This window comes from Mixophyes fleayi, chromosome 9 (genome assembly GCF_038048845.1).
Source record: "Mixophyes fleayi isolate aMixFle1 chromosome 9, aMixFle1.hap1, whole genome shotgun sequence".
Classification (NCBI taxonomy): Eukaryota; Metazoa; Chordata; class Amphibia; order Anura; family Limnodynastidae; genus Mixophyes; species Mixophyes fleayi.
In genome coordinates, this window is record NC_134410.1 from 72,673,188 (window position 1) to 72,695,597 (window position 22,410).

At 40.8% G+C, this 22,410-nt stretch overlaps 1 protein-coding gene across 3 annotated transcripts in view; it reads right to left on the reverse strand.

Moving 5' to 3' along the window:
* The window catches only part of AR (androgen receptor), a 327,784-nt gene that overhangs the window by 23,141 nt on the left and 282,233 nt on the right, over positions 1 to 22,410 (reverse strand). For all 3 annotated transcript variants that reach the window (XM_075184540.1, XM_075184541.1, XM_075184539.1), the window contains 2 exons: positions 4,768 to 5,055; positions 868 to 1,012 (listed from right to left, as the gene is read on the reverse strand). In XM_075184540.1, the coding sequence (XP_075040641.1) occupies positions 868 to 1,012; positions 4,768 to 5,055 (433 nt within the window). The remainder of the gene's footprint in view (positions 1 to 867; positions 1,013 to 4,767; positions 5,056 to 22,410) is intronic.

A 22,410-nucleotide genomic window follows, 5' to 3' on the forward strand; every position in this document is an offset into this window, starting at 1 on the left:
ATCCAAAAAGTTCAGAAAACCAGAAGGGAAAGCAAAGAAAATAATGGTTGTTGTTCATTGATAATGTCCTGCACACAGCCTATTAGGAACATTTTAACGGAAAAAAGATGCAGGTGGCCCAGTGACTGAGCCCAAGGTAGCCCACTATGGAATCGGCAGATGCCCCCCAGCCCAACCTGCCCCTGCATGTGAAGAACAATGCAATGAATTAGTGAATAATGATGGCAGTTTATGGAAATAGGGATACATTTAAAAAGTATCTTAGTATATTTCAGGCATGATAAGAGAAAGAACAAGTGATGTTTATAACCATGAAAGACAAGCACGTCTACATTACTTACATGGGTACAGCACGTCATAGTCATGTTAGTACAGTCCAGGGGCAGATCTAGGCCCCGCCCCCTTTCTGATTTCTAAGGCTGCCGACAGCTGCACAGTATGTAAAGGTCCGCTCGGCAGTGACAGTGTGCTGCCCGGCTGCTCTGATTGTGTTTAAAACAGCTGTCGGCAGCAAGCCCGTGCTAGTGGGGAGCGATTGCCCCGATCGCCCCCCCCCCCCCTGGATCCGCCACTGGTACAGTCTTTGAATAGGGCTTTAAGCTTTCTTATATAGATCTAGGTTTATTAGAGTAATCCACCTGAGTAGATGGTGTAGAGTTAAGAATAAGCCCGCTTTAGAAGAGAGGATGTTGGATGATATAGTTGAGCTAACTGATTAGAGTGGTAAATGATTTACATAAAGCAGGATACAAGAAATATCTTGTGTTTATTTTATTTTAAAAAACAGTAAACAATAGCAATAGACTGTTCATGAAGATATATTTTCTATATATTATTTGTAAATGTACACACACATTGTGAACTTACTCATTAAACACCAAGTCTGGAGCAAAGTACAGCATTCTAGAGTTGACATTTTTGAACGACCTCCATCCCATGGCGAAGATCATAAGGCCCATCCAGGAGTACTGTATAACTGTCATTTGGTCATTTACATGAAGGTTACGGAAACCTAAAGGTATATAAAGCACAACGTTGATGTAACCAGTTGTCTACAATAGTCATAAATGAGACACTGTCTAAGGATTCAGAGAGTTGAAAGATGTGTCATTATATCCATACTTGCCTAATTTTTGGACCTAATCTCTAGGAGATTCTGGAAGGAACGTCCAAAGGACAAGTGCATGTTAGCGTGATTTGCATCATCATGATTCTGCATGTGCTGTGCAACAACGCATTTTATACCATAGCACAGTGGGTGTCATGATGATGTTATTTGCAGTGAAGCGGTATCCAGGGGGGTGGCCTATACTGGTGGGAGTCTACCAGATATTCCAAGGGAGTAGGCAAGTATGCTTATATCATGGATTTAAAGTCCCGTACCTCAAAGGGATGGGCTCCTGATTTGTAAAGCCCATGCAGTGCCAAGAACATATGTAAGTGAAAACAGTTTATTTAGCAATATTTTAAATGCTTGGTTTTCATTTAAATTCAATTCAATCACAATTTTATTTGACTAATGTGTACTTAATTGCATAGAAGTAAATGATTGATACATGTGTGTTATGGCACATGTTCGTCAATGTTATTAAAAATGTTCACAATACTACTAATATGATATTATGCTAAATAAATCTTTTTACAATACCTTTAAACAACATGAAATGCCATTAAATTGCACAAACCAATTAAATGCATAAATTGCTAGAATAATACTATTCTGGATCTAAAGCGTCTTCTAACACATCTTCAGACTAAAGCTTGGCATCAAGTAGTGCCCAAAACTGACTACGGAATCAGTAAAATAATATTATTTTTGGGATACATCTATTTCCTTTCTCATAATTTCTGTGAAGGACCTTTGTATACAAATGAATGGTCCATTTTGTTTCTCAGTTGAATTTAAATGCTTTTCATGATCAAAATTATTGTAACTTTGTGAATAAATTGAAAGTTGCTGTTTAACTGATTTACATTAAAATTACTTATTTAATTATCACATTTACAGGTTTTTGGATTTTATTTGAAAGCAGCATTCCAAATGAATCTGTAATTTTTTACTGAACTGCTCCTTTCCCTTAGTGGAGCCTTGGGTAATGCAGTCTGAAACTTTTTTCTAGGGCTTCTCTGTTCCTGTAGTATAGTGTTGGCAAATGTTGCCTGTTTGCTATTCAAAAATGACTACTGAAGATGTCTGCCAGTGGGAAGACAAATAGGAATTTATAAGCACTGTTAGTGGCTTTTAACTAGTATGGATAGTCACGTCTCCGTAGGCTACCAGATATAGCTCCCTCTGGTACTTTCTCACATTTAGCAAATTACAGATATGCTTCCTCTTTCCTAATACCTGATTCTACAGGTATTTGTAACTTAGACATCTCATCTATCTCCGCAAGGAGCTCTATGCCTGTGCAGATCTTCATCAAAAGGATTAATCTCTACAAACAGTTGTTTGCTGATTGCAGATAATGCTGGTAAAGATGTGAACACGAGGGCACTCTGTCCAACATATGGCGGGACAATCTTAAATACTTTTAGACACTTTAGAAATAAATCCACTGTCTAAGTAGTTAAAAACTGGTGTTAACTCCCCACATGCTCCTTATATTCCCTCCCAATATCAGGAATTCTTAGGCACACATTAAAGTTATATGCAACATTTTTAATGCACCCAAATGCCAAAAAGTGACCAGTTGCAAATGCACAGATCCACCCTTTCCTATATCAATTATCTAGCATAATTCCTGATTTTCTCAACAAATTTGCAAGCACTTGGGGCCAGATTAAGGGGGGGCACGTGCCCCGGGCAAACCTCTCTCTGAGGCCCCCCCGTCGACTGCTGGAAGGAGAGAAGCTGCTGCGCATGTGCAACAACTAGAAGTCAGCGATGTTAAAATGTACAGCATCCGCGGTGCTGCTGTACACCTGGCCTGCTGCCAAGGATTTGTCGGTCTGGAGGGGGAGGGTTTCTATTGCTGAGAGGTGCGCGACTACGTGAGGGGGAATTACAGATGACAGCCGCACAAACAGGAGAAAGATGACAGGTGATCCGATCTTTATTGTAGTACAACATTTGCGGAGGTAGCGATGGTTGGGTGTTGGACATTTGCTAAGTTGCCTTTTTAAGTGTGTGTGTGAGAGAGAGAGAGAGAGAGAGAGAGAGAGAGAGATTAATGGTGTAGTTTTGCTGAGAGAGAGAGAGATGATGTAGTTTTGCTGAGAGAGAGAGAGAGAGAGAGAGAAAGAGAATCTAATGGTGTAGTTTTGCTGAGAGAGAGAGAGAGAGAGAGACTATTAATTTAATGGTGTAGTTTTGCTGAGGACGAATTATTTAATGGTGGGTGCTATGAATTTACTTTACAGGTGTTGGTGTAATATTTAATTTAATAGTGGGGCCAATTCTTTTAAGGTGAGTTGATGGGTGAGTTGATGGGAGAAGGAGAGCTAATTTATTAAACGTCAATAAGAAATATTAATTGTCAGCAATGGTTGTGTGAAATGGGTTTATTTGTTACATGTAAATGCTATTAATTTATTGCTGGGCTGTTTTGTGGGGAGGGAAATAGTTTTTTTTTTTATTAAATGTAGGTGCTATTGATTTAATGCCAGGGCTGTTTTAGATTTACACGAATATGCCAGGATCTACACAAGCAACAACTGAGTTTAAGACACCAGCAGCCACAGGTGATGAAAGTGACAAGAACAGGTAGGAGAGAGCAGGCAGTCTGTCAACTGTCCTAAACCTGTTGGGGCAGTCCCGAATCTGGGCAACTGTCCCGCTTAGTCAGGATTTTGTCCGACTACAAGGACAGTTGGGAGGTAAGTCCCGCTTCACACTGTACTACTGGTGAAGGCAGAGCTGCGTGCAACTAACAGTAGTGCACACAGTATTGTCTGTGTATATGTATAAAATTATAGCCAAAGTACACCTTACGGGCACCCCTCTCTAAAGTGCCCCGGGCCCCCCAGAGCCCTAATCCAGCTCTGGTTACAGGGCCACATCTCTTGACTCTAACTAAAGGCTCACACTAACAAAAACCCCATCAAACTGGATTACTCCAGCCATCCAACCCATCTGTCTCCACCGTTCAGCACTTTAAGATATTTTTGAATTATTTGCAATTCAGAAGATGATAAATAAAAATTTTGCACTGATGCTGCTTCTCAATAGAGCTTCTGTGCTCCCAGACAAGTGTAAACGTGGATTTTTGTAATTGACTATTTAAGAACATCAGGGGCCTTTTTTTCTTGTCTCTCACAAAAGCTATAGTAGCAAGTTCCTTCTCAGGCTACAAGAATAAATGTGTCTCCTCAATATTATTTCACAATATTGCCACAGTGTTTAAAGGATAATTAAAATAAGCAGGGTAATAGAATACACATGTAAAAACATATATGAACTTTGTATTTTATTTGATAAGAAACAATACCTAGTTTTAATTACATTTACAGCGCTGTCATGGTCCCACAAAGTACCATTGTCTCTTCCTTTGTTCATGATTGTCCATTATGGAGTTTAGCTTAGACCTCCAGTACGCTAACAAAGTTCTTACAAAAATTCCTCCCTTGCACAGTTGGTAAAACTGTCAGTGTCAGTGAATGTACCCATGTGGTTGTACTAGTTTGGTAGACGAAGGGATTCTGGTAAAAATTATGACTAAACATTAATAGTGTGCTTTTATGTGAAGATAACAGGTTGAATTTAATTCAAGTTCTCAAAGATGTGGATTCTGCTAACCTCCAAAAACTTTAGCCTTTAATGCTTACCTGGTAATGCTTTTGCCCACTTCACCACATGCACCAGCTGCCTCTCACCCAGCTCATTGAGGCTGCTAAGGAGCAAAGCAAAGCTGTCTGGCTGGTTGTTGTCATGTCCGGCACACACCACCATAGGCTCTATGGCCTCTAGCACATTCAGGAAGATGGGCTGGCAGCTATACCCCTCAAGCTGTGGGATAGGCATGTTAGGTGTCATTTCTCTGCCCTCTCCCTGTCCAGAAGATCCCTCCAAGTCCTCCTGAGCTTTCAAGTTCCCCAACTTCTTCAGTTTCCGGGCTGCAAACACAGAAATATAAAATATACATTTCATCATCATCATCATCATCATTTATTTATATAGCGCCACTAATTCCGCAGCGCTGTACATTTGAATAATGTATGAATTTAAATGAATAAAATTGATACTTTGATAGACATTAAGATATGTAAAGCAAACATACAAATATAATATTGTAAACAGACAAACACAAATATAATATTGCTAACAATTTGAATGTATTTGCAACACTGATACAAGAATCCTACACTCATTTTCTATGATATTCTAAAAGTTACACATTTAGGGCCTGATTCAGTTTTGCCATTTCTTGCGTGAAATTGTTTTGTGCATGCTGAAAAACAGACTTTACACCAATGAATGCAAATGCATGCAATTCAACATATGACACTTACTACTGCCTACAACTTGAATGGCGGGGGAAGGAGGCGGATAACCATAGCCTAGGTACAGTATGGGCATTCCCATGCAGATGTGGGAGATTCAAGTTCGGTTCTACGCTGTAGTACGCTTCTTTTTAGATGTAAGTTTTGTAACCCCTCCAGGACAGGTGTAATTGACGGATGATAATGATGACCAAACACGGCATTCACTCTCACAATCTAATGGGACTATTGAAAGGGGATGCCGTTGTGTCATTTAGTTTCAAGAGAAACATTACTTGTGTGCTAAATTGTGTGCATCTCAGTAACAACAAAATACATGTAATAAATAGACAAACAAAAACAAAAAATGGGCACTTAGAGTACTTAATTGTACAATAGGCAGCAGCTGAAGAAAATAGTTTGCTAACCTCTAACAGAAACAGTAAATATACATACACCAGCGCCTACCTATGACCTTGTATAATCAATTGATAAAAAAAATCAATAGTGCCGAAGAAAACACTCATTTAGTCCACCTTCAAATATGTTTCTGTAAATAGTGTAATACTAAAAAATATATAACAATGTGACAAGATGGACCTCCTATGCCACCCTGTCATACTGCTGGGGACCGTCTGGGCTTGCCTTGCCACCATAACCTCTCTTTATCCCAATTGTGCACCTTCACATGTCCACGGGTGGTATAATTATTTCCCTTGTCACCTGGAAAACATGCACTGTTAGGGGTCCTGAGGACTGGGATTGAGAAACACTGCTCTAGACTTGGAGATAACGCAATTTTAAACGTAACAAAATTTACATCAGTCTGTGATTTCCCAAATCACTTGCTGTTCCATTAGTCAGACAGGTTTTAATACACAGGGTGAAAAACTAAACATGATAGAAAGGTAACAACCCCCTACTATGCATTCAGACTAATAAAATATGTTGTGCGTCACTCAGAGATAAAAAGACTTAATTAGCATGGGAGTTCCTTTCTTCCTTTCGTACAAGTCCCAGCGCCGGGGCAGTTAACAATCGGCACCACAGCGCCCATACATTAAATAAATACATTTAAATGAATAAATATACCCTTTAATACATTTTTCATCCTTTAGTGCTGGGGATTTAACCATTTGGCACAGCAATATCATGAACTGACCATTTCGATGCTACAGTAGTAATCTACACCATGTTGGAGGTGAGAGGGACCCGGCCACAAACAATTAAAAAAAATATTAATATCAATATATCAAAAATATAGAATATTTATATGGTGAATCATAATATTCACCATATAAAAAATATTTTGTTTCATTCCATTAATGTACTTTGTTTATAAATACATTTCAAAACACTATATTTGCGTCTTCCAAAAGATTTCACTTATATGATGTCTAGTGACTATTATGATTGAATGGCTTCCCATGTCCACAAAATATATGTATTTATCCCATTTCTGGGAGGCTATGGGATTTATATGGTTAATAAGAAATTGTATTTCTCCTTAGTTCTATTGGTTCTTTTATAATTTCGAGTCCACCTTCCAATCTGTCCTATTCGTACAGATGTGTAAATGTGATCTATTTAAGGCAGATCAGTGGTATATGTTGTTTTATGTACAGCGCTGTGGAATTATTTCAGGTATCTATCCGGGTATCGAGGTGAGCAGACGTGTCTGCTGAGCGCTCAACTGGATCCCTGTGTGTCCGACCATCTGGGCCCCGAATTCTCTTACCTGGAGAGGCCTCATCATGCTGCTCACCTCTGACTTCCGCACACCCCTCCGCGGCTGTGTCCTCTTTGTGCCCTGTCTGACCTGTCTCTGGCCGCGGCTTCGGCCTTCCATCGTGCTGGTCTCTTTGGCACTGGTCCTCCGCTGCCCCTGTGGTCTCTCACCTGGTCCTGACTCCCGGCTGCCGAGATGATTGTGAAGAGGGAGTCTTGGCCCTGCCTGAGCCCATGTCCAGCCGCCACGTGACCGCCGCTTCCGGGTCCCACCGACTGGTCTCCTCGACCGCCACATCCTCCTACCTTCGGCTGCCGCAACATCCCTCTACTGCAGTCTGCAGCTTGGGCCTACCATTCGGCTGTTTCCCGCTCCTGCTGTCTCCGATCGGGTCTCGGGGTCCTGCCGCCTCCAGCTGTCCCTGGCTCCTACGCCTCACTGCTGCCCTCAGTCTCCTGCTTGATGTCAACTACTGCCTCGGCTCTCCCCGCCGCCATCACCTCCTGCTTCGGTCTTCTGATGGCTCCTGCTCCTGTCCCCTCAGCCAAACTCCTGACGCCTGTTGCCTCCCTGGCCCGGTCTCCTCAGCCAGCCTCCTGGTTCGGACTCCGTTTTCCGCTCCTCCAGCCCTGCCTGACTCCGACGGGATTCCATGTGCCCCTCCCTGATTTGGACCTCTTTTCCCGCCTGCTCTGGACTCTGTGGATCTCTTTGGACCTCCTCCCTGCTTTGGATTTTTCCTGCCTGGTGCTCCACTGTGATCCGTCCATCCTCCCACCGCTGACCCCCTGCTCCTGTGGACTCTCAACCCGGTACTCCTGCTCCCGTGGGCACCCATCCTGGACATCCTGCTCCCGTGGACACTCATTCTCCGGATGTACTGGTGATCTCTCTGCTCTCCTGATTGTTAGCTTCGCTGACTGCTATTGCACTATCTTTTAGCTGTACATGACTGTTTTTGCTCTGATTATCCGTGTGCTCTGCCTTCTCATTACGCACTATTGCTGTACCTTATTGCTTTAATTGGTCATTTATTATTATTGTTCCCCATCCACTGTTCTATTGTTACTGTTCCCTATCCACTGCACTTCATAGTAACCTGTCAATTAGCTTCCTCTTCTGAGTGCTCCTCGCCTCTCTCCCCATACTCTGTCCTGTCCTTCAATCCTGTGTTGCTCCCTGCTCCCCTGTCTCTCACCATGCCGCCCCACTTGGCTCCTATACCCATCCTCTCTCCTCGCCACCTTCATAGCCCCAACTCTCATTGTCCCATCTCTCACCCCCCCTCGCTCCATCAATCCTTATAGTCTTATCCACATCTCCCCACTTCCCTCCCTCCCCTTCTCATGTGCCCTCTGGAACTCCAGGTCCATCCGCAACAAACTCCCCTCCATCCATGACCTCTTTATCTCCAACTCTTAACCTCCTCGCCATCACTGAAACCTGGCTCTCCTCTTCTGACACCGTCTCACCTGCTGCTCTCTCCTACGACCTGATGGACATCCAGGAGGCAGAGTGGGCCTCCTCCTATCCCCTGGCTGCACCTTTCGGGTCATTCCCACTATACCTTTCCTCTCTTTCTCCTCCTTTGAAGTACACTCCATCCGTCTCTTCTCCCCCATCCACCTCCGCGCCTCTGTCATCTATCGCCCCCCTGGCCCCACCTCCCATTTCCTTGACAACTTCGCTGCCTGGCTCCCTCACCACCTTTCCTCCGACCTTCCCTCCATCATTCTTGGCGACTTTAACATCTCCATTGACAACTGCTCTGACCCCGCCACCATCAAACTTCTCTCCCTTTCCACCTCCCTAGGCTTCACTCAGTGGAGCTCTTCCCCAACCGTCTTGGTCACTCCCTGGACCTCGTCTTCTCTCATCTCTGCGATCTTTCTGACTTCTCCAACTCTCCCTTCCCACTCTCCGACCAGCATCTCCTCTCGTTTACTCTGTCTTCCTCCCAGGCTCCCACCTTGCCGAAATCTACCTTCACTAGGCGCAACCTTGATGCCATTGACCCCGCCATATTCTCCTCCTCTCTCGATACTCTCCTTTCACCTCTTCCCTCCGTGGCCTGCCCTGACCAGGCGTCCTCTCTCTACAACCTCTCCCTCACTACTGCCCTGGATGCTGTCGCCCCGGCCTCCTATGTCCGCCAGCGCCGCCTCATTCCCCAACCCTGGCACTCCAAACTCACCCGCTTCCTCCAAAAGTGCTCTCGCACTGCTGAACGTCTCTGGAGGAAATCTCGCTCCCTGGCCGACTTCCTTGGCAAACCCCTGGCTCTCTTCTTGTTAAACATTAGTGAGTCCTGGACTAGGGGGTTGGATAGGAGTGTGGTGATGAGTGGTACTTCCACAGAAACTCCTCTGTTAGCTTGTAGACCAAACGTCTGGAATAGTCTTATGAGCACAATGGATACTAATTAGCCTTCCCCCTCACCAGTATCTTGCAACCTGATCCCTACCCATAATCCACCTGGCTTCACTTTAAGGACAATGAATAAGAACTTCACTGCCATATCAACAATATACAATAAACAATATACATATTTACAATGAGCTACAATGTATCCTTATACACATGTAATTAGACACTGCTGTTGTACTCTGTTGAGCTGGGGAACAAAAGCAAGGGATATAAAAAGTACATGCTATAATCCACATTTTGTGAGAAAAGATGGTCAGGCTGGTTAGGGTGTTATCAAACTCGGTACATCACAGTCTTCGCCTCACTGTGCATGCAGGCGCACTCACACCTGTCTGCTGCCATTGCTTAGCAAGCTCCGGAATGGTGGTGGCCCGATCCCACAGATGAATCAATTTTAGGAGACGGTCCTGGCGCTTGCTGGACATTCATAGGTGCCCTGAAGCCTTCTTCATAACTATTGAATCTCTCTCCTTGATGAACTTCCCAAAGGTGTTCGCTGGGGTTGAGATCAGGCCTCTGGGCAGACCAGTTAAGTTCTTTCTCACCGAACTCATTAAATCATGTCTTTGTAGTCCTTGCTTTGTGCATTGGGGCACAGTCATGTTGGAATAGCAAAGGGCCTTCCCCAAACTGTTGCCACAAAGTTGGAAGCATAGCACTGTCCAAAATTACTTGATATGTTAAAATCTTAAGACTGTCCTTCACTGGAGATAAGGGGCCTAGCCCAAACCCTGAAACACAGCCCCTTAACATTATCCCTCCTCCACCAAACTTACATAGTAACATAGTTGATGAGGTTGAAAAAATACACTAGTCCATCAAGTTCAACCTATTTTAGATCTCCTGCGATTCCTCACTTATATTTGAAATTGATCCAGAGTAAGCAACCGCCATCTGTTTCAATTAAGAAAATTCCCCCAGACCCAATATTGCAGTCCTATTTTAACCCTATATCCACTACTATCCTTCATTTTAATTAACGGTCGTATCCCTGGATACACTTTTCCGCAAAAAAAATGTCTAACCCTTTCTTAAACATATCTATTGAATCTGCCATCACAACCTTCCCTGGCAGTGAATTCCATATTTTGACTGCCCTTACTGTAAAGCACCTCTTTCTTTGCTAGTTGTGAAATTTACTCTCCTCTAACCTTAGGGGATGACCGCGTGCTATATGTATAGTCCTTTGGGAAAAAAGTTCCCATGAAAGTTCTCTGTATTGACCCTTAATGTATTTGTACATAGTAATCATATCTCCTCTTAGATGCCTCTTTTCTAAAGTAAACATGCCTAAACTGGCTAACCTTTCCTTAAAACTTAATGACTCCATACCCTTTATCAATTTTGTCGCCCTTCTCTGAACCGTTTTTAGTTCTAAATTGTCTTTTTTATAGACTGTTGCCCAGAACTGTTCTACATATTCAAGATGAAGTCTTACCAACGATTTATACAGTGGTAAAATTACACTGTCTTCCCTTGCATCTATACCCCTTTTTATGCATGCCAATACTTTATTCGCCCTTGCAGCTTCTGCTTGACATTGAGCACTATTGCTAAGTCTACTGTCTATGAGCACTCCCAAATTCTTTTCCATTATAGATTCTCCTAAACTAATTTCATTTAATTTATAGATTACGCTCTTGTTTATGATCTCTAAATGCATAACCTTACATTTATCTATGTTAAACCTCATTTTGCCTTTGGCAGCCCAATCCTCCAGTTTATTTAAGTCCCTCTGTAGAGAAGCTACATCTTGCTCTGATTTTATTACCTTAAAGAGTTTAGTTTCATCTGCAAAAATAGAAACTTTACTCTCTAAACCATCACCAAGGTCATTAATAAATATATTAAAAAGGAGTGGCCCTAGCACGGAACCTTGAGGTACACACCTTTTGACCAATTAGAAAATGTTCCACTTATCACAACTCTCTGTTCCCTATTCTCTAACTAGTTTTTGATCCAAGTACAAATGTTGTTTCATAGACCCAGTTCCCTTATTTTGTAAACCAACCTCTTGTGTGACACTGTATCAAAGGCCTTTGCAAAATCTAAGTACACCACATCTACTGTGCTGCTCTGGTCTAAGTTCCCACTAACTTCCTCATAGAACATAATTAGATTAGTTTGACATGACCTATCCCTCACAAATGCATGCTGATTCCCACTAATAATCTTATTTCGCACCAAGTAATCCTGAATACTATCCTTTAATATACCTTCCAGTAGTTTCTCCACTATTGATATCAGGATTACAGGTCTATAATTCCCTGGTTGTGATCTCGTCCCCTTTTTAAACAACGTCACCACATCTGCTATTCGCCAATCCCTTGGTACTGAGCCTGATGAGATTGATTCTATAAAATTAAGAATAGCTGTCTAGCTATTTCTCAGTTTAACTCCACAAGAACCCTTGGGTGTATGCCATCTGGACCTCGAGCTTTATTTATCTTAATATTCTTCAGTTGCCTTTAGACTTCTTCCTCTGTCAACCAAGTATTAATTAATGGTACGGCTTCATTTCCATTTTTATATATTATTCCTACCATTTGTTCCTCTCTAGTAAATACTGAAGACAAGAAAGTGTTTAATACCTCTGCTTTTTCCTTAGTATCATTTATCAATTCACCCATCTTACTTCTTAGGGGTCCTATATTATCTTTTTTAATCCTTTTGCCATTTATATACTTAAAAACTTTTGGGGTTTGTCTTGTTTTTCATTTTCTAATTTAGCCAATCTAATTTCCTTTTTGCATGTTTTATTACATTCCTTGTACCTACGGTAGGACTCCTCTGACCCTTCAGACTTTAACAATTTAAATGCACGCTTCTTACTTTGTATTTCTTCCCTTACCTTTTAATTTAGCCACATTGGTTTAGATTTAATTATTTTACATTTATTTCCCATAGGAATGAACTTATGCGTGTATGTTTCCAACAATGTTTTAAAGACAGCCCACCTTTCTTCCATGTTTTTTCCTTCAAAAACTATGTCCCAGTCTATGGATTTTATAGACTCCTTTAGCATATTAAAATTTGCCTTTCTAAAGTTTAAAGTCCTTGTTGATCCCTTATACCGTTGCTTCTGGAAACTAATTTCAAATGAGACCATATTATGATTACTATTTCCCAAGTGTTCCCTTACTTGAATATTTGATATTACGTCTACATTATTTGTTATTACTAGGTCCAGTATAGTCTGGTTCCTAATTGGTTCCTCTACTAATCGGGACAAGTAATGGTCTTTTAGCATGCTCAGAAACCTATTTCCCCTAGCTGTACCGCAGGTCTCAGAACTTCAATCAATGTCCAGATAATTAAAATCCCCTATAATTAAAACTTGACATAGTTGTGTAGCCTTTTCAATTTGCTGCAGAAGTTGGTCTTCCTCACTCATACTAATATCTGGCGGTTTATAGCATATCCCTATCAGCAACTTCCCTGAACTTTTTGCTCCATTGGATATTTCTACTCACAATGCCTTTATATTATCACCAATATTCTCGTAAATAAATTCCTGAATACTTGGTTTTAACTCTGGCTTAATATAAAGACATACTCCTCCTCCACTTTTTTTTACCCCATCCCCCCTTAAGAGAGTATAGCCTTCCAAGTCGACTGCCCAGTCATGTGTATCATTCCACCAGGTTTCCGTAATACCTATAATATCATACTGCTCATTCATTGCTACTAGTTCTAACTCCCCCATTTTACCTGTCAGGCTTCTTGCATTTGCAAGCATACACTTAAGTCTATTGCCTCCCTTAGGTATTTCTTTTTGTTTTAAAAAGGGCCTCTCCTTATCAACTATGCTTCCCTTTCCCCCCTCTCCACTCACTTGACTCTTGTTAAATTCCTTCTCACTACTCTCAATGTCTATCCCATAAATCTAATAAATGCATAATGCAGTCAGGCAGGTAACATTTTCCCAGCATCCGCCAAACCCAGACTTGCCTATCTAACTGCCAGAGAAGCGCGATTTGTCACTACACAAAGCACGTTTCCACTGCTCTACAGTTCAGTGTCAGTCTGCTTTACACCATTCCATCCAATGCTTGGCATTGTTCTTGGTGATGTGAGGCTTGCATGTAGCTGCTCGCCCATGGAAACCCATTCCCTTAAGCTCCGGTCAAACAGTTCTTCTGCTTATATTAATGCCAGTGGAAGTTCGGAACTCTTCAGCTATGGAATCAGCAGAGCATTGGCGACATATACGCACCATGCGCCTTATCAGTTGTTGTCCCCGCTCTGTGATTTTACGTGGTCTTCCGCTTTGTGGCTGAGTTACTGTTGTTCCTAAACGCTTCCACTTTCTAATAATATGACTTACAGTTGACTGTGGAATATCCAGCAAGGATGAAATTTCAGGAACCATCTTATTACAAAGGTGGCATCCTATCACAGTACCAAGTCACTAAGCTCTTCAGAACGACCCATTTTGTATCACAAATGTTTGTAAATGGAGACTGCATGGCTAGGTACTTGATTTCATACACCTCTGCCAACAGGTCTGATTGAAAAACTTGAATTCAATAATTAAAAGGTGTGGCCAAATAATTTTGTCCATATAGTGCATATAGTAATAGCAGAACTACGACTTTTGTGAATGACTTATTTCTATGATACCGTTGTCTGAGCAGGCACATAATATAGATTTTTAGAAAAATATTGACGTTGTAATCAGTTGCATTGTTTCAGAGATATTTTGCTAAACGTCCACCCACTATTTATAACAATGCATTACGATTGTGCTCTGAAAATGTGACAGTTGGCAATACACCTGTGCACCTGTTGGTTGCTTTGGAAACTGTGACAGTTAGTGAACTCTCCCTGTGCACTTGCTGGGTAACCCGGAACATGTGACCTGCTGGGTGGTCTGCAAACTGTGACAGTTAGTTGCAACCACATATTTCAGTATGTCTTGCGGGGGACCTCAATCACGGACTGCTGTGTTATTCATTATTTAAAACATACATGCCAAGAGTCTGCCCTCGTGGACGTTGACGTTGTGGAACCCTTAAAGGTCACCCAGAGCGCACAGTTCTAAGATCTTATATTACATCTAGTGGTTTTAACTGCAGAGACAGAAGGACAAGACATCTTATTTCCATGCACTGATCTATAACCAAGCGCTACTTCTTTCCCTTTCTTATGCAAATGATGACAATTCCCCGTAATCGCATTTGCCAAGACAATAAACAAGAGTTAAGAACAGACCCTTCAAAAGGTTGGCCTGTGGCTACCAGAACCAGTGTTTACATATGGACAGCTTTACATTGCATTTTCCAGAGTGAAAACAGAAGCATCTATCAAAATTAAGTTGAGCATGCCCAGCAATGTAACTTCAATGGAAGAACTTATATATATATATAATGCAGTGTATAAAGAAATCCTTTAGTTTGTTTAATAAAGTGATTTATAATATATAGTTATTTATTATACTCCGTCGTTAATATTTATACATGTAATGTAGGGCCTGATTCATTAAGGAAAGTTAAGCAAAAGCAAGCAAGGCAAAAGTTGCATTGGAGGGGGAGGTAAATATAAAATGCGATGGCAGATTTATATTTCGGGTAGGGTATGTCCTAGATCAACTTTAAATTTCAGTATACAAATAAGCTATCAAGTATTTGTGTGCTACAAAAAACAGCCCACATTTTCTTTATTTGCAAAATAATAAACTAATTTGCACCCCTTGCATTGTAATATGGTTTCGTCCAGAAAACTTGAGTAAGAAAACGTACTCAATTTTCTGCTTAACTGTCCTTAATGAATCAGTACTTAGTGTATAAAAAGTTATTGAATTCTGTTAATAAGGTAATTTATCCATTACATTTCAGTTTAATTTAAGGCGGTTACCGTCGGGTTTCACTAGTTTACATTAGCAATGCGATTTTATATTTTAAAGTAATATGAGCATGTTGCCTATGTGATCCAGTTTGTACATAGTTGCATATAGTATTTTTATAAATTTATTGTAATGTTTACATAATGACATGCTTTATTATCCTTATTATTTTCAGATGCAGAAGATATCCCACTCCTGCATGTTTTTTTGTAAAAAATCCCCCATAAAAAAATTAATAAAATAATGAAATATTTAAATCTCATAAAATATTATTTGCAATTTTTTTTAATAACATGATTAAAAAGTTTATTTGCTCTTGATTGCTGATTAAAAACATAGTTACTTTAAAACACTTTGTGTGTGTTTTATTTTTAAATATAATGAGACATATTTGTTAAAGTACAGTATGTTATAAAGGTGTTTTTTTTTTTTATCATGGAATAGTGCAGGTTTATGAGGTAATGCTTTGAAATGGTTAACATGATGTAACTGTTATTAAACATGTGTGTTTAGGAGGTATAAGGTGAATGAGGGTAATTAAGGAAATGCATGCATGTGCGTTCTTAAAAGCGGGTGTAATGCAAAGAGGTACAATTGCTCCCAAATCGATCAAAGGGCAAATAATAATGCAATGACACGTACATACGATTGTACGTCACGTAATTCACTTACTACGTATTAATCTCCAAACGTATTACTCAGGCGCGCTTCTATGTGAATACATGCATACGCGTGTCCAAGTTACATGCGTGTTTTACAAGAGAATGTTGCGTTCACATTGCGTTCAAAGATGAATCAGGCCTTTAATCCATTCTAAACAGCAATGATGTATTACTGTAATTTATATTTTATGAAATTTTCACCCATTACAAATAAGGACTTATATAAATTATTCCTATGTGTATCACATTTAGTGCTAAATAAATCTATTCCTAGAGTTTAGAAAAGAATAATTACATAAATATAGTTAAAGAGTCTAAAAACTCATGGGGAAGAAAGGTTCTCACAATATAGCAAAATAAGGGAAGAAACGCATAATCAAAGTGAAGCAAAACATTAGGGATGTAATTCCAGAGGTAAGGAGCTTTAAGAGAGAAAAACTAAAGTTGAGAATGGGCAAGTATTGTTGATGAAGTAAAAAGAAGAGAGTGTAATGTCTGAGAGTTGTCCCAGAAGGTCAACATAAATACTTAGGCTATTTGTGGTTTTCAAATTTAGCATCAACCTTTTCCACACAACTTGGGTGTGTTCACTGGCACTTGGTGGCCTTAGCCTTTTAGTACCAAACTTTATTTACTGACTAATTTGCATACCTATCAGACATGACAGGTAATGTAGTCAGCCAAGCAAGTTCAATTCAACTGATTGATGAACTACAAAATTATAAGGCAAATGCAGGGCCAACAAATTAAATGGTTAACAGCAAATAACGAGTAGCAAAAGCCTAGTCTTTTAAGTGCTCTAAATGTGCAAACTGAAGTGCACATCATATAAGGACGCAAGAGCACCTAACCAGATGCTAACTGGGTAAGCGCATTACAGATGGTTGTGTCAAGGCAGTAAAAAGGCTGCCCATTAACCCCACTCCTTTAATATATTATCATTCATGCTGATCCAGAAGCAATAGAAAACAACTGAAAACATACCTACATGAGATCACCAATTCCACTATATTGTGCAGAATAACGAAGCCAGCTGCTCCTGAGTCTTCATCAGTGACATATTTGATATATTTAATTACCATTAGAAGAGCAGCCGTTTTACCCTATGTAGTCAGGGAAATTTAGTTGAATTAGAGAAGCCTTTTAATAAACAAACTGGAACAGACCAACAATGTCCCTACAAATAAAGCCATATATGCCAGACTCTAGAGGTTGTTAAACATAATTGGGCTAATGTAGAATTGGGTGTACGTCTATTTTATTTGCGTAAAATACACATTTCTATACTGTGCATGGGTGCAAAATAAATGTACGCATACGTCTGTATGCAAATTTTGCTGCATCTTACAGTTACAACTCCTATGACTGAAAGGGTGGAATGGGGGAGGGAAAGGGAGGTCGAGCATTGGGAAAGTACAGTAACAGCATGTTCATGTAAATACGAGTGAAGTAGAGCTGGTGCAACAGTATGTAATGACTAGTCTAGCAACTTCTGATTGGCGGATTGCGCCTTTCTAGCCGATAGGATACACAACCGCCTGAGGAGAGCAGACTTGTTTTACGTTTTATTCACTTCACATAGAATTAGTAGCTCTCATTAGTAGTTCTCCCAAAGAAACATAAAAATTGATGTTTCTTAATCTGAAACTTGATTTCACAGGCAAGTGGCCTGACTGTCCATCTCAGGACATTCTACATCACCAATTAGTTAGTTCATTAATGGATGTGCAGTTTGCTTTGCACAGTGTTCTCACTCAGTTTCCAATAATCATTAACAAGTTTCTATGTTTACAACCTTCTTGTCTGAGTTCAATTGGAAAACACATTTCTTGGAAATCTGCTATCACTTTTACCTCAACAATTTTAGGAGAATTCCTGAAACAGAAACAACATGTGCATTATAATATGTTATAACTTCACCTGTTTTGCAAGGCTAATAGAAGCAAATACTTGGTATATTTACCTAAGTGTCTTTTACTTCAGCAAATACCAAAAGGTCTATGTAAATGTCTGACTGGGTTAATATGGCTGCCTCTGCTTAATCCTCCAGCAGGCAGTGTTTGATTGGGACTGTGTGATTCCCCACTCAGGACTAATATATATCTGGAATGGGGGTATAACTTAAGTAAGATGAGGAACCCTATAACTGAGTACATGGACAACTGTGTTTGTGGGTTGTAACCATGTGAACTGCTGAGTGAGGAAGAGAGTTCTGTGAGAGCCACCTGAGTAAAACAAAACCCCATCACTATCAGGGCCGTCAAGAGGAAGTTGGGGCTCCAGTACAGCAACTTCCTGGGCCTCCTTCCACACACAGAAGGAGAAGGGATGCGCAACGCCGCGTCCCATCAAGATACAACATAAGACTCCTCAGAAACAACATAAGATCCCCCAAACACAGCATAAACCCACCCCAGACACAGCATAACCCCCACAGACACAGTCTAAGTCCCACCTGACACAGCATAACCACCCCCCAGACACAGCCTAACCCACCAGACACAGCCTAATCCCATCCTAACACAGCCTAATTTACCAGATACAGCCTAACTCCCCAGAGGTACAGCATAAGTCCCCCCAGACACAACATAAGACACCTCAGACACAGCATAACCCTCCCCAACACAGCATAACTCCCCCAGACACAGCCTATGTCCTCCCCAGACACAGTCTAAGTCCTCCCCCGACACAACCAGGGTTGCCAACTCTGAAATGAAAAACAAGCAACCGCTAAGTGAAAAACAAGCCTAAAACAAGCCCAAACAATTCTAAAAAGCCCCCCAAAAAGCCAAACTTTAATTATTTCTTATTTAGGATACAAATATCAAGATAATATTAATAGTAATGAGATCTGCAGCATTTTCTGCAGTTACAGTAACTAAAGATGAAGATTCAGGAGTTATAGCTGCACTTTAGGGGTTTGTTTTCCCTGTACACTACAATATATTCCTAGCTTTACACTCATAACTGCACACATCATGCTCTGTCTGGTCACATATATACTCTCTATATCTACTGCATACAACACAGACAGGTTCCCCCAGGAGGGGCCAATGCTGAAGTTTGCTGAAAGATGATGGGTTCATCTTCTAAGATAGAAGGAATGGCAGAGTCAGAGAATATCGCTGATTCAGAAGGAGGTGCAGGATTAGAGACAGATAATAAAAGTGTCATTGTACCCAAGGCAGTACCAGCGCTGTTAGGCATAAGGCAGGTCTTGCAGCTGTAAACTCGAAGGCAGCTCTAGTTATCTCTCATATACTTCCCAACACCTGAAGTCACGCCCACTTAAGAGACCAGCAGTGTCCTCTACACTGAAATGTTATTGTACAAAAGGCATAAAGTTTAAAAAAAAGAAGGAAAAAAGAAGTGTTTTGAAGCCCAAAAACCCGCAACCCGCGAGCACCAGAAAAACCTTGCAACTCTAAAAAAAAACAAGCCCAATTCCGCTTGTTATAAGCAGAATTGACAACTATGGACACAGCCTAACTCCTTCCCGACACAGCCAAAGTCCCCCCTGAAACAGTCAGGTTGGGCTCCGGTAATTTGCATCCGCCCCACCCCTCTCTCAGCGCCCCTGATCACTTTTGTCATGGGAACAGCAGCTGCTGCCAGAGAGAGGGATAAGGAGCCCGAAGCCAGTTGATAAAGCCTGTATATTGAAGAGAAACCTGAGGAGCGTGATATAGCTGTTCTACAGGACTGGGTGTACAGCCTGAAGCAGTCAGGCAGGACTGAATATTCCCTGTAACCAGAAACCTATATATTTAATTATAGATTTAATTATCCTACCCAGAAAGGTGGTTGTCCGAGAACAGTGACAGAAACTGCAGAATATTGATATTGGAATAAGAACTGTAAGACAAAGCCTCGGAGTTAAAGACAGTCCAGCATTAGTGACCTACAGAGTCAGCCATTTTGTACTATTATTCAGCGAAATACTTTAAGATAATAAATCTTCACAAGAGTAAGTCAGTTTTTTATCTCAAGTTCAGCTAAAAATCAGCAGCTATGGCTAATAGGAATACCTGCTCTGGCGGCCCCGCCAATACATCCGTAAAACTGTGTCTTATCATATCTAACAGCGTATTAATGGTGTCTAGCGGAAGTAGAGCTCAGGTCTGGCAGGATATACAGTGTTTTCGGTTCAGGATTTAAAAAAGCTTGCAAGCAGTTTTAATGTACATTTATGTGCACTATCAAAGCCTGGCCAGGGAAGAAACAACTATAATACGTATAATATGTTTGTTAAATAATAATAGTTTGGATTGCCTTTTAAAGTTGCAGTTACCTCCAGCAAACGCTGACTGTTAAATTGGAAATTATATATTGCATGTTGAATTTTGCTGTTTAATGTGATACTGTTTTTGCCACAATTATCTAGCTAGTTGTGCGGGGTGACATTAACCTTTCACTTGAAGGAAATTAGACTGCATGAAAAGGTTCCTGTAAAATAAATATACGGGTTATTTTATTTTATTTTATTTGTGTCATCATTGTGAAGTGGGGCTTTGGGATCACCTGTCTCTCTGCTCTGGTGTGGGAAAAGAAGTTGTTGCTGGAAACGTCTATCAAGGTTAAGAAAAACCCATGCAAGTTAAATTTGCACAAACATACAACCAGTTACATACCCCTTAAGGGGTGTTACAACTGCATTCTGTCTTGTCATTCACCTGATCTCAACAGGATGCAAGATTTCTGCTGTATTCATTAGTCCACCATAAGGAATCCCTAAATACAACATTCAACAAATGATCTCTAATGGATTTTTTTGTGTGCTTTGTATTTGAGGGTTGTAATTATCCATGATGGATCAAACATGGAAAAAATCCTAAACGCATAAGTAAAATAACCTAACCCTACAATGACTGACGCAGAAGTGATTTTGTGCTTGAAATTCCTGACCTTAACCCTGCTAAAATGTTGTGACATGGTCAAAAGCATGTAGTTTATACAAGAAAGCCCAAGCGGTTCAGCTCAGAATACCTACAAGCTACAGCTACAGAACATGTTTGGTTGTAATCATTGCTGCTAAAGGAGGTGCCACCTGGTGGGCAGCACGGTGGCTAAGTGGTTAGAGCTCCTGCCTCACAGCATCAGGGTCATGAGTTCAAATCCCAACCATGGCCTTATCTGTGTGGACTTTGTATGTACTCCCTGTGTTTGCATGGGTTTCCTCCAGGTGCTCCGGTTTTCTCCCACAAAAAACATACTAGTAGGTTAATTGGCTGCTATCAAATTGACCCTAGTCTCCCTCTCTGTCTGTGTGTGTATGTTAGGTAATTTAGATTGTACTCTCCAATGGGCAGGCATTGATGTGAATGAGTTCTCTGTACAGCACTGCAGAATTAGTGGTGCTATATAAATAAATGGTGATGCTGATGGATGGCGAGTGCTATTAATATATTTGTGGGGTGATGGTAGGATATTGAATATAAAAGTGGGACCTATTCATTTAAGCTGGGCTCATGGAACCTTTAATTTAATGCTGTGCGGTTTGGGGGCTATTAATTGAATGTGGGGCTGAGTTTGGGAAGGGCTATTTTGTTAAATGTGAATATGAATTATTTAATGTCGGGGATTGTTGTGTGAAATAGGTAAATGTATTAAATCTGTATGCTATTAATTTAATGTTTGGGCTGTTTGGGGGGAGGGAAATTGGTCTATTTATTATCTTTGAATAATATTAATTTTATTTAATAGTTGGGGCTTATTGCAGGGAGGGAGGCCTAATCATTAAACATGGGTGCTATTGATTTAACATGGGAATGGTTGGAGCTCTCTAAATGTTATGTATTGTATTGGTAACCAAATAGGGCACCAACACTCCATGATCCAGACAAGCAGCAACTGCTTCAGTTAGTGAAAGCTACAAGAACAGGTAGAAGAGAGCAGGAGAGTCCTGAATCTGATGGGGCAGTCCCGATTTTGGGTAACTGTCTTACTTAGTCAGGGTTTGGTCCGAGGGAGTGACAGGGCTGGGGAGCAGAGGAGGCATTTGCCCCATTGGCCAGTCCCATAGTGCTCTGCTTGTGAAAGGAGAGCTGTGTGCACCTAACAGTACTGCATACAATATTGCCCGTGTATTTGTCTAACATGATAGCCATATTATACCAAAAGTGCCCCGGGCCCCCCAGAGCTTTAATCCACCTCTGGGAGCCTCCGGTCTCTAAATCAAAAAGTTCACATCAGTGGGATTATGTTAACCTGATGCACAGGAAAATACCCAATAGATAATTTAATTTAAGCTTTTATAGGCTACAGTTCCATATTTTGCCAAGAAATGCTGGAGGTGCAAATTAATGTCTAACTAGCACTACATATAT